This window comes from Phocoena phocoena, chromosome 3 (genome assembly GCF_963924675.1).
Source record: "Phocoena phocoena chromosome 3, mPhoPho1.1, whole genome shotgun sequence".
In the NCBI taxonomy this organism is placed as follows: Eukaryota; Metazoa; Chordata; class Mammalia; order Artiodactyla; family Phocoenidae; genus Phocoena; species Phocoena phocoena.
Window position 1 is genome coordinate 160267249 of NC_089221.1, and position 12665 is coordinate 160279913.

Genomic DNA, 12665 nt, shown 5'->3' on the forward strand with positions numbered 1-12665 from the left:
TGACTGGTACTATTTACATGAGAGTCTAGAAAAGGTACAAACCGTAGTGGCAGAAAGCAGGTCAGTGGTTGCCAGAGACCTGGGGGGGTAGGGGGTGGGGGAGACCAAGGAACCTTCTGGGACAATGGAAATGTTCTCTCTCTCACACAACTATACACATTTGTCAAAACTTGTCCAGTTCTGCACTTAAAATGGGTGAGTTCTGTTGTGTGTTAATTATACCTCTCAATAACACTTGATTTCAAAATAATATGAACAAATAAAATGAGTAAATCCATAAGGACAGAAAGCAGGGGCTGGAGAGTGGGACTAGGGAGACTGCTCACGGGGACAGGGTCTCCTTTTGGGGTGATGGAAATGTTCTGGAGCTACACAGAGGTGGTGGCTGCGTAACACAGTGAATGAACTAAACGTCACTGAAATGTGGTTAATCTGTGTTATGTGAATTTGTTAATTTTGTGTTATGTGAATTTCACCTCAATAGAAAAAACGAATACAAGGGGGAAAATTAGATAAATAGGCAGCAAGATCCCAACACCACGCCCAGGGTGCGTTCATTCTCCTCGAACGTGAGGTGTGGGCCTGGTGACTATAGGAGGGGCAAGCCACCATCACCAGCAGGGAACAAGATGCTAGGCTTTTATGCAATGCGATGCTGTCCTTCCCAGTCCACTCCCTGGTATGTGTGGGCAGAAGTGCCACCGCATGTGGGTACCAACGGGACACCCTGATGCCACCACAGGTGACACAAGTGGGCACAAGTGTCCAAACAGTGGCCTAGCTATCAGGGGCTTCTTTTCTAGTTCTAATTCTCATCATGCTGTGCGACTGGCAAGAAGGGGCACCAGACTGTGAAAGAGAGGGACAATGGAGGTTCCTTCAGAAACTGACCTGGCAAAGGAGGCTGCAAGGTGTTTCCCCGTTTCCTTCAACCTGAACTAGGAATGGGAATATTCTGAGAGCCAGTCCACAAGATGTTTCTTTTAACAAAGGCTTAGGCTTTTTTTTTTTTTTTTTTTTTACCTGTTGAAGCCGTCTGTTGTTCGGCAAAGGGGTCGCTCTGGAACGGGTCACCTGGATTTAGAGGAAAGAGGACCGTTCAGGTCTATGGTAGAAACGACCTTGGCAGAGCAAAGTGGGGAACCAGGGGCAGCCACTGACTAAGGCAGTTTGTCATGGCGAGGACAACTAAGATAAAATGAAAAGTATTGTTGGCTGCTCGACACGGGCCCAAATCAAGGAAAATGTAGGGCAAGCCTGAATTCACACTCTCTCTTTCTACACAGTGCTTTACTCTCCTGTCTCACCCCTGCCCCTCCCCGTCACTTCCCAGGGCTCCAAGAACCTGGGACCCCGGAGCTGCCCCACCCTCAGCCGCATGGCACATCTGAGTTTCGGGAGCTGCCTGACTCATCTCTCAGAACTAAGGTGCTTCCACTCCAAATCTGAAACTGGAAAGGCACTCCCTCTGCCCTCTCCCTGCCCTGGCATTTTTCTCAGAAAAGTACAGATAGCCTTCTTGGAAATACTGTTTTGCTCTGCAAAAACTGAAGAACTTAGGAAATCTTGTTTCTAGAATTCTTCTTATTCTTGACTCGTGTGTGGATCTGGATGAACTCACCACGTTAAGACCTTAGATGTTTATGTGGGGGATCTGCTGTTTACTAGGTGGTTCCATAATCACCACTACGTCTGATTATCTTATCAATCCCGAGAGGTGGATGGGAACTGAAGCATGCAGAGTCTCAGGGCCAAGCAGGCCGCCCTTGAACGTGGATGTCTCTAGGTGAGGCTGGAGCTCTTCCCACCCCCTCCCCTCAACACCATAGCTCTTTAGATAACCAGGTGGGGTGAAAAACTCAAGAGGCCCATTAGGCTCAAAGAATTTCTTTCCTCCTAACTGTTCTAGTCACTGGACAACCCTAGGGGGCACAAAACAGCCTTTCAATGATAAAGTGGGTGCCAAATGAGATACCTTTGAAGGGATCGGCTCCTTTAAATGGGTCAGATTTGAAGGGGTCTTCTGCCTGAAAAGGATCCGGATGCAATTCTTGGGCGTTGTTGCTAAATAACAAGGCTTTATTTTTGAAAGGATCGTCCTATAATTTTGTGAAGAGACAGGACAGGGATTTAATTATTTCAGATTTAAAGCAAAGTACAGAATTCTATACCTAACTGGTATATTTTCCCTGTAAATGATGTGACCCTAAAGAGAGTAATTTTTTTAAAAAACCATAGAAGATGGACTTTAGTTAATGATAACATGTCGACAATGGTTCATTAGTTATGATAAATGTACCGTACAAGATGTTAATAATAGGAGAAGCTGGGTGTGGGGTACATGGGAACTCTCTGTACCATCTCTGCAACTTTTCTATAAGTCTTCTAAAATTAAAAAGTTTATTTAAAAATCATTGAGTGGAAGCAACCCAAGCGCCTACTGATGGATGAGTGAATAAGCAAAATGTGGTATGTCCATACAATGGAATACTATTCAGCCTTAAAAAGGAAATTCGGACACATGCAACACAGGTGAACCCTGAACACATTACGCTAAGTGAAAGAAGCTAGTCACAAGAAGACAAATATTGTGTAATTCTACTTACATGAAGTCCCTAGAGACATCAAATTCATAGAGACAGAAAGCACAATAGTGGGTGCCAGGGACTGGGGGAGGGGGGAGGGGGAGTTATTGCTTAATGGGTCATAGAGACAGAAAGCACAATAGTGGGTGCCAGGGACTGGGGGAGCTTAGTGGTACAATGTGAATAAACTTAACACTACTGAACTGTATAATAAAAAATGGTTAAGATGGTAAATTCTACGTTACGTGCCTTTTACCACAATTAGAACAAAAAAATCGAGTCAGAAAAAAAGTCATGTTTTTGGAAATGTCAGAAAGAAAATGTAACGAGCCACCAACGACTGCAGCTAGAGGCCTTGTTCAAAGGTGTGCCTCCCTCAAACACCTTCTCAGAGTGTGTTACCTACGTGGGCATTTTAAAAAATGCCGTTTCCACACCAAGAAACATGCTGGCTATTTACATCCTGAGAGGAAATGAGTGCTTACGCAGTTAGAACTACTAGAGCATATGCAACACTTTGCATTTTTTTAAAAAAGTGCTTATTTCTAGAAACAAACAAGAATATTTAAATCAGAAGGGAAAAAAACTGGCTTTTGAAGAGCACGTCTTTATAGTGGAAAATGACCTGAAAGGGCTGGGGAGAGGCTTCACAGTACACATAGGGACGGTGTACTTGGTTCAGAAATACTGAGATATTTTGGTTAATGAAGACACACCCTCAGTGAAAACATGAAGGTTTCACTATGATGTTAAAAAGCACAACATCCTCACTGAATCTGGCAAATGTGTCAGCATCCTCGGGGCTGGCAAACTCAGCCATTATTCCAACTGACCAAAACCAAATGATTAAAGAGCTGGGCTTCTGTGAAAATACAGGGCAATGACGTCAAAGGGGCCAAAGGAAGATTCCTGACGAGGCTCCTACCACCCTGGGCCAGTTGACTTCAGGGAGCAGGACGGATCTCAGAGGCACCAGGCTAACAGGAAGCCCAAGGCTTCGGAAGGACTGACCAACACCCCTGCCCTCTGATGAATACGGAACGATTTTCCTTACCTGAGAAAGATTATCTGGAGCCTCCAACCACAGGGTTTCCCAAGGTGGGGAAAATAAGCCAGTTCTTAGGCAAGTAAGTACTGATGTCTGCAAGCACCGTGTCCGGCAGCAGGGCAAGGACTCAGTAAGGACGTCGTACTGCTAACTACTGTGACATGCCCGCGCCAGCAAGCACCCAATGGGGTTCTGAGACACAGATCAACGTGATGGAGAAGTCCTAATCTAAGGAAGCCAGGAGGCCAGTGTGGAAAATAAACCTCTCCCACTGCAGCCCAGGGGAAGGAACGTATCTGTTCCAGAAGAACAGAGAGAGATGATGTATGAGGTGGATAAAGTAGTGAGTTAAGAATGACAACTTGGCCTCGGTGTGGAAGCTTCTATTTAGTTTTTAATTAGCACTGATGTACAAATTGGTTGTGTTGTTTTGTTTTTGTTTTTATAATGTTTTCAATTGCCACTTGGAAGACTGACAAGTAACAGTGGACAATGGCAGAGAAGAGACTGATACTGGGGGGTCTGGCCCGAAATCCCCTGAGCGGAAAGTCAAGTCTGCAATCTCTCTCTCAGGAGCAACTGTTTGCCTAAGGCAGCAACCGCTCCCTCCCCTTCAAAGGAGAAGCCTAAGAAGACCCCGGCAGGATTCATGTGGTTAGGGTAACCACAGGTGGTTTGGATTCCATTTCACAGATCCAGAGCAGAAAACTAGATTTCCCCTGGTGCAGAGAGGCCGTAAACTCCACCATCCACTGACCTCCTGCCAATGAGCACGGAGCCATCTGCCCACTTGGGAGACGCAAGTGCAGCTGCCAAGCACGGGATGAACGATCCCACCCGTGGCAGAGGGAGAACACCTCGAACAATGAGTTCTGGTCTTAATTACTGCACTTCTTGGGAAACAGACATGACAACTCTGAAAGGGCATCTAGGTGACATTCTGTGACATTCCTTCCCTTTAGATGGGGGCTAGGCAGTGGTGTGCTGGTGAACCAGTGCTCTGGGGGGAAAAAAATAAAAAGCCCTGATTGTTAGCCTCTGCCAATTCACATGGTGTAGCTACTCCCACCATGGTTGACGTCCAGTTACCAAAGGTTGAATAACAGCTTACAAAATTCCTATTTAATAATCGGCTCTGGAGAGTCAATAAAACTGGCTCTAGCACTCCAGGGGCTGGATGTGACAGACAAGCCCTTCTTTCATGATGAGTTCTCGGCGAGACTAAAGTCTGTGGTGATTTATTACCTTCTCTCTAGTAGACCGGTTGGCTGAGTGCTGACTCCAAGGACAAGAGGCCAGTATTCTCATCAGTGGATGACAGATAAGAAATAAATATGGCTTTAAGAATCCTGCTGTCTTGGACAAAGTAAAATCACGTGAGCCTAACACTAAACTTAGTAACTTGAGTAAAACCGTCCAGACTTAGAAAGTTCTAGACGCACCTCTTTGGTTACACTTGCTCTCAAGAAACTAAACTCCTCACTTTCATCCCCTCAAAGAGAACTAAGAGAGGTCCCTCTCCTCCGGAGCAGTCCTGAAATGTCCAGGAGTAAACAAAAAGCCCTCTTCAAAGTGTTTATTAAGAAATGGAAACAAACCAAAAAGTGCTTTAAAAACTGTATTTGTACAACAAGATAAAAATAGTTTTTCTCTCAAACACTGGTTTTGAGTTTCTACGTAACATATGCGATGTCGACGTTTCAAGATGAATTGACTATCATGTAAACTGTGCCCACTAATGAGATGAATAAAAATAAAGGTAAAAAAATCTGTGGGGGGCAGGAGAGGGGAGGGAAGTCCCATGCTGCTTTCAAACTGCCACTTCACTGTCAACTTTTTATCCAAGAAAACCAATCTTATCAAAGCCTGCGAGAGGGTTTAAAAGTGAGCTGTTCCATGAACTAAGACGGAACAGGGCAAGCTAAGAGCCGTGTGAGGGTACCAGTGACAGAGGGAAGAATAAGAGCGGGGCTAAGAAGCTGAAACGCACACTCTGAGACAGACAGCCAAGCAGGAAATTCTGCCTCACTCGGTTCAGGAAGAAGGAACGGTCACAGTCTCTATTTAGACGGTAAAGCTGACGAAGCTGACAACGGGCCCAGGAGCAGATATGGAATTCACTCGTTTACAATTCCCTAAGGAAAGGAATGTGTGAATGGCAGAGGGAGGCAGTGACGGCCAGAGACAAGAGACAGATGAGAACACCAACAGGTCTTCTGCAATCCGGGGGGAGGAGGCGTAAGCTTCCCCATAAATCCTTGGGACTGAGTACTTGGCTACTGAGAAAAGAAACATGTCAAGAAATGCACAGGAAGAGCCGAGTCTCACATGAAGAGAGACAGAGAGTCTGAATTATTACAAGGAGGGGAAGGAATCCATGAGGCAAACAGGGCCAGGAGCAAGAGCCTGGGAGAGAGAGATGTCAGTGCGGGGCGTGCGGTGAAAGGCTTTGGGAGCAGAGCACGACGAAACCACCGAGACAAACAGCATCCCACTGGCTCCCGCAACAGCACAGAGATGCACAAAGACACTCTCGTCAGCCAGAATAAACTGCAAAACGGCACACGCCAGGGCTCAGGGCTGCTACGGCCAACTCTGGCAGGAACGAAGGACAAAGTAACACTGCTGGATGTCAGCAGCCTGAGGGCCTGCAGAAACCTAAGAGGCCGGGCCTTCACCAGCACCCCCAGGGTCATGAGTTTTGAACCCAAGTGCCAAAGTCTCAAACGTGACCAAGATTTCAGGAGAGAGGCCAATTCGTAGGTGATACAGCAACACCCCAGGAGGGCTGTCATTGTTCTTGATCTTTACCTATACGTGTGATTTTCAAGGTGCTCCTTGTAGAAACACAGAAACACACACACACACACACACACACACACACACACACACACACACATTCCTCCAAACTCCCAATTAGTAGGATGCGGGGTTCCACAATGTATGAGAGTTGATCCAATTTTGGTTAAGTTCGGGAAGCCCTCCAAATTCGGGTGATCAGCTCACGGAGATGGAGGTCCTTACAAACTGGTCTTAGAAAGGATTCAGGCCTATCCTTGGCTTTGTCCCAGACACCAGGATGGAGTGTGGCCCCGGACGCCAGGCTGCAGGGCTGGTGGGGACACGCAAAGCAGCAGCGAAAACAAGAAACACCCTGCACTTGAACAGAATCGAGGCTGGCAAGTGCTGGATCAAGCGGGCAGGGCCTTCTCTGATTCCAGTGTGGGGCCTGATCCCGGGACCTTTACATTTACATTTATTCAACCTTTACCATGGCTCCAAAACCGCCCCTCTCTGTCAGGGAGACGCCCTCGCTCAGCTCTGCTAAGTTGGTCAAACTGGCGCCGTGGGCCCCGTCGAGCACCTCGTCATACTGCTCCAGACTCCTCTGGGCTTCCTGGTGGCTTTCGTGCAGCTGGGAAAGCTTGCTTCTTGCCTGTACAATAAAGACATCGTCGGCATCAAGTAGGGTTTAGGAAAAAAGTATTAGGCAACACATTTTTTTCTCCTAACATCCAACCCCGGACGATTCACAATGGTAACTGAATTACCCATCTACGGAGTAGACAATTTCCGTTGCCATGTTTATGAGACACGAGACCGCTTGTAAACCAAGACGAGACCCTTCTGCTGCCCCAGGCGGTCCCTGAGAAAGGCAAGTGTTCAGACATTTGGTGACTCGGAAGGAAGTGAAATGGGACAAAATCCAGATGCACAATCTATTCAAAGTGATATTCAGCGGTCACTTTCCTTCGTGGGATTTATTACCCCATTTGCTCCTCCTTGCTCCTGGAGGAGGCACGTGAGGCCAGGGGAAGGAAGGCAATCTGTGACGTCAGACACACCCCAGCTTTATCTTAACTGTCTCGTATGCACTGGTGATCTAACCGCTCTGTTTCCTCTTCTCCAAGATGGAGCCCTGGAAATGACGGGTAAAACCCCTCTTGCGGTGTCCAGCAGGGTGGGCCTTAATAAGCAGCAGCTATCATTTTTAACATCGTTATCATTATCACTAACATACATTTATGTCTTGGCTCCTACCTATGTTTTATAAACTCCAAAGGCTGGGAGGGAAAAGACATAAGATAACCCTACAAGTATTAATTAACAAAAAAGCACAATATATGGCATTAAATCCCTGAGATTTGAGTTTGTCATCAACTTTTGCCAGTAAACTGGCAAAAAGAGCAAAGAGATCGAGTCAGTCAAAAGAAAGGAAGCACGAACACGCATTTAGATACTGCCAAGGTCAAACAAACATCACCCTCACTCTGTAGGTGGGACACTCAAGGGACAGCAAGGAGGCCTTTGGCCGTTACATACAGGGGAGCAGGAAAAGAGCTCTCCCTCTGCTGGTGGGCAGCGGCCACAGGCCTCAAGGCCTTCACCCCAGAGCGGGACAGGGAGGGGTACCTGGACAGGGGCCCATGTGGGGCGATGCTCCTGAGAGGATGGGGCCTCCTCGGTGTGCTGGTCTTCGAACTATCAATACATAGGGACAGAGGGGTGCTGGAAGGTGTCTTGGACTCTGTCCCTCTTGCTTGTACAAGGACCAAGGCTGGGGAGAGCATGTCCTGAACCCAAGGCTCTCTCCAAATGAGTTAACTTAATGTCCTCACCCAGACCCCGCCCGCTCCACAAAAATGATGTGCGCTCAGGCGGGGAAGTGGAAGGCCGGTGAGGCAAAACAGACACCACCAGGCCAAAGTCAACACGACGGTGGAACGCACGCTGGGGGCGTTCTCAGCACTTCACCTTCAGGCTGAATGAAGGCTTCCAAGAAGAAAGGGAGGTGGGTGAGAGCAAAGAAAATAACTACTGCAGCGCAGACACCTGGGACCGCTAGTCGCACACCCCTCTGTGACTGCTTTGCTCGTGGCAGCCACCCCGCTTGGCAGGAGACCCCAGAAGCCCCCGGCCACAGCCAGTGGTGGCAGGCCCCGCCCCAGCCCCTCGAGATACCTGGTTGATTTCGTCTTGCGTGGATTTCAGGGACTTGATGATGGTTTCCAGTTGAACTTTCCCAGCCTGAATGCTCTGCTCCAGCTGCGTCTCCTCCTGCTGCAGTCGGTTCAGCTCAGATTTGGCCCGGTTCAGGTCGTCTTCCTGGGACTTGAGGTCGGATTCCTGGGACTGGATCTGAGTCTTCAGTGAGGAAATCTGAAAAGAGATGAAACACGACTTCGAGGAAGAATTCTGGCTCATGTTCTTGAAATAAGCTGACCCAGGGAAGAGGACACCAGCCTGAAAGCCCGACGCCTGGCTTCCTTTACATGGACCCCTCTCCACACCCGGGACAAGCATAGGCAATCTGTCTGTCCCCTGGGGCTGAACGTCCCCACAAGAGGCCTCAGACCGGGATGTAAGGGTTTTACAGTCTGCTGAAGCTGCAGCCTCCCTGGTTTGTAACAAGCAGCTAAGACACCAGGGGAGGGGAGACATGTGCCCACACCGTGCTGTGGGGCATGGGTCAGGGTGGTATGCACACACTGGTTCATGCTTATACATGTAACATGGCAGATGAGACTGAGGTCAGGCCACAAATGCTTGGACACTTTTCCACATGATACGTTCAACTACTCTATTAAACCAGTAGACATCTCAGCCTTGAGCTGAGACGGTCATGGTGAGCTCAGGGAAGTCCGTAAGAAGCCTCCTTCTCCTGCTGGGCTCAGCGGGGAGAGTGGGGGATGATGACTTACCATCTGGGTCTCATCCTGGCACTTCTGCCTGACGTCACTCAGCATGTCTCGGAGCTTGGCTTTTTGCTGATCCATTTCGTCCAGGCGGTCTTGGGCGTCCTGTTTCTGAGCTTCCAGCTCTTGCAAACTGCTTGTTTCCCGGTCTAAATCATTTTGCAATTCCTAGGGGAGGGTGGCATGAATTTACTCGAGACTTGTTCACATGGGGCACGTCCAAGCTAACACTGTCACAGCCTGGGCTGGAGCCCCCAAGATGTCCTACAAAACCGCACACTCCACAGGGAATACCACACACATCTCAGTGTGGTGGCCCCAGCTGAATCTCTCACTAAGTCCCTCAGCAAATACTTACTGATGGCCTAAGAGAGGCCAGGCACCAGGAGTGGGGCTGGGCTCCTGGCAAGAAGAGCTCTCCAGTGACATGTGGTCATCATTGGGGCGGGAAGGGCATCACCCAGACACGAACTGAGACGAACATGGGATAGCATGGGTCAGACTGTTAGTCAGAGTCACGGGGGCATGGGGAGACCATACTGATGCTGCACAGGTGGACAAGAGTTCAAGGAAGCAGCACCACTTCGACGGACCCAAAGGACGAGCAGGTGGTAGCCAGGAAAAGAGCCAGGAATGTGAAGAGTGGACGGGGCCGCAGAGGACCCCGAAGGGAAAGGGGTGCCGTGCTCCAGCTGGATCAAAGGAAAGCGGGCCGAGGGCACCTGAGGCCGTGCCCCACAGGCCATGCCAAAGACGGCACTGGCTTCTGCAGCAGGAAGCCCCTGCAGACATCTAAAATGGGAGCAGGACGTGATGATTCTCAGCTGCTAAAGCTCCTCCCCATGGGCTATAGCTAACGAGACGACCAGTGCGGGTGTCTTCAGACTCGACCGTTAGACCTCTAGGGAAAGGATCCTAGAGGGGGATGGCGCAAGTGAAAACGTGCAATGTTTGTGATGGCAAGATCTGTCAACAATGCAAACTTCCACAGGCGGAGTTGGCTGGACTTGTAGCACAGCCCACCCTGAGGGACACTTCACCTTGTAACCGAGTTATAATGTGAAATGAACAAGGCATGCAGCAGAGCACACATGTGAGGCACAGTGGCGTTTGTGCAATCAGGAAGGGGGGAATATGCACAGACGTCTCTCCTGACACACACACACACACATGACCTTCCTGGAAGGCCTCATGGGAGCTGATGGACTACACCTCTGCAGGTACAGGGGAGGGCAGGAGGCGTCCATTTTCAACCAGGCGAATGTCTTATGGGATGTCTTACCTACCTGTAAGATAGATAACTAAAGCAGGGATGGAATGGGAGGGGAGAGCATGGCCTATGGGGCTGACAGTGGGGAGGGGACTCAAGCTGGGGCCGAGGGAGAGGTGATGGCAGCCTGGGTGAGGTTGTGGCCGTGGGTATCAAAGGAAGGAGCGGACTTGAGGGGACTGTTGGGCGGTCAGGGAGGACAGGAGTGGTGAGGCCAATCCCCAGGGCTGGCCGGGGCTGCTGGTGGCTGACGTCATTTCAGAATAAAACTCGAAGGAGGTGCAGGGTCTCCCTCTCCCTGCTTTGAGGACAAAAAAAATCACAGCTCTCTCTCTCCTCTCTCAACAGCCAAAACACACCTCTGAGCTATTTTGGGGGTCTAGGTTCTCTGCTCCCCAGTCTCCCTGTCCCCGACCTTTAAGAACAGATCTCAAGTCTGACAAGTTTGGGAGAGCTAACAATGAATGTCTGATAGGAAGCTAATGGCAGAGTAGGGAACGTGGGTTTGCCACAGCTGAGGGAAGGACAAGTGATGGGGGAGGGGGAGACGAAGGAGGAAGGAGGGTCAGGCGTACCGTAGCCATGGAAAAGCCCACGGGAAGATGACCTGCCAGCTTCTGGTTAGGAAGAGCGCTGGGATCAAAGTGGGGGGAGCAAAGAGAAGACAGAAAAAACCCAGACAACCTACAGACTCAGAGCAATCCCCACTGGAACGCCAGCGAGCTTCTGACAAGCAGATTCCAAAATTTATAAGGAAATGAAAGGGACCCAGAATAGCCAAAACAGTCCACGGCCACACCACGCGGAACGGGCCCGACCTCATCAGGAGAGCCAAAACAAGCTTGAAAAATACGACGCTGGAGGACTCACACTTGCCGATTTCAAAACTTACTGCAAAGCAACAGTAATCAAGACAGTGTGATACTGGCATAAGGAAAGGCAGAAATCAATGGGATAGAACTGAGAGTTCAGAAATAAATCCACATGTCTACGACCAACGGATTTTTGAAAACGGTGCCAAGACCATTCAGTGGGGGCAAGATTAGTCTCTTCAAGAAATGGTTCTGGGACAACGGGCCCTCCACATGCAAAACAATGAAGTTGGACCCCTACTTCACACATTACGTAAAAATTCACTCAAAATGGATCAAAGACCCAAATGTAACAGCTAAAACTATAAAACTCTTAGAAGAAAATGTGTGGTAAATCTTTGTGACCTTGGATTTGGCAATGGGTTCTTGGATATGATACCAAAAGCAAAATTTTAAACCTCTGTGCTTCAGGGAATTCCCTGGCAGTCCAGTGGTTAGGACTCCTCACTTTCATTGCCGAGGGCCCGGGTACAGCCATCAAGAAAGTGAAAAGACAACCCAAAGATGGGGACATAATATTTGCAAATCATTTATCTGATAAGGGAATTTATCTAGAAAATATAAAGAACTCTTACAACTCAGCTATAAAAAGACAAATAACCCAATTTAAAAATGGGCAAAGGATCTGAATTAGCTTTTCTCCAGAGAAAATACACAAATGGCCAATAAGTACGTGAAAAGATGCTCATCAACATTAGGGACAGCATCAATGAGATACCACTCCACACCCACTAGGAAGGCTATAATAAAAAATGGAAAATATCAAGTGTTGGCGAGGATGTGGAGAAAGTGAGAATGAAAAATGGTACAGCCACTTTGGAAAACAGTCTGGCAATTCCTCAAAGGGTTAAACATACAGTTACCATGTGACCCGCAACTTCACTCTTAAATGTATATACATACACACACACCTAAGAGAAGTGAAATCATATATCCACACAAAAACTTGCACATTTATATTCACAGTGGCATTACTTGCTACAGCTAAAAAGTAGAAAAACACAAACAACCATCAACTAATGAAGCAATGAATAAAACAGCCATACACTGAAGCATTATTCAGTCATAAAAAGGAATGAAGCACTGACACACGCAACAACAACATGAATGGACCTTGAAAACTACACTGAGTGAAAAGAGGCCAGACTCAAAAGGCCACATAGTATGTGATCCCATTGATATGAAATGTCCTGA

The 12665-nt window shown here is 48.3% G+C and overlaps 1 protein-coding gene across 2 annotated transcripts in view; it reads right to left on the reverse strand.

The window, feature by feature from the left end:
* Positions 1-12665, reverse strand: part of EPS15L1 (epidermal growth factor receptor pathway substrate 15 like 1) — a 100753-nt gene that overhangs the window by 33939 nt on the left and 54149 nt on the right. For both annotated transcript variants that reach the window (XM_065873151.1, XM_065873153.1), the window contains 5 exons: positions 9336-9497; positions 8596-8793; positions 6905-7069; positions 1976-2099; positions 1024-1074 (listed from right to left, as the gene is read on the reverse strand). In XM_065873151.1, coding sequence (XP_065729223.1) covers positions 1024-1074; positions 1976-2099; positions 6905-7069; positions 8596-8793; positions 9336-9497 — 700 coding nt within the window. The remainder of the gene's footprint in view (positions 1-1023; positions 1075-1975; positions 2100-6904; positions 7070-8595; positions 8794-9335; positions 9498-12665) is intronic.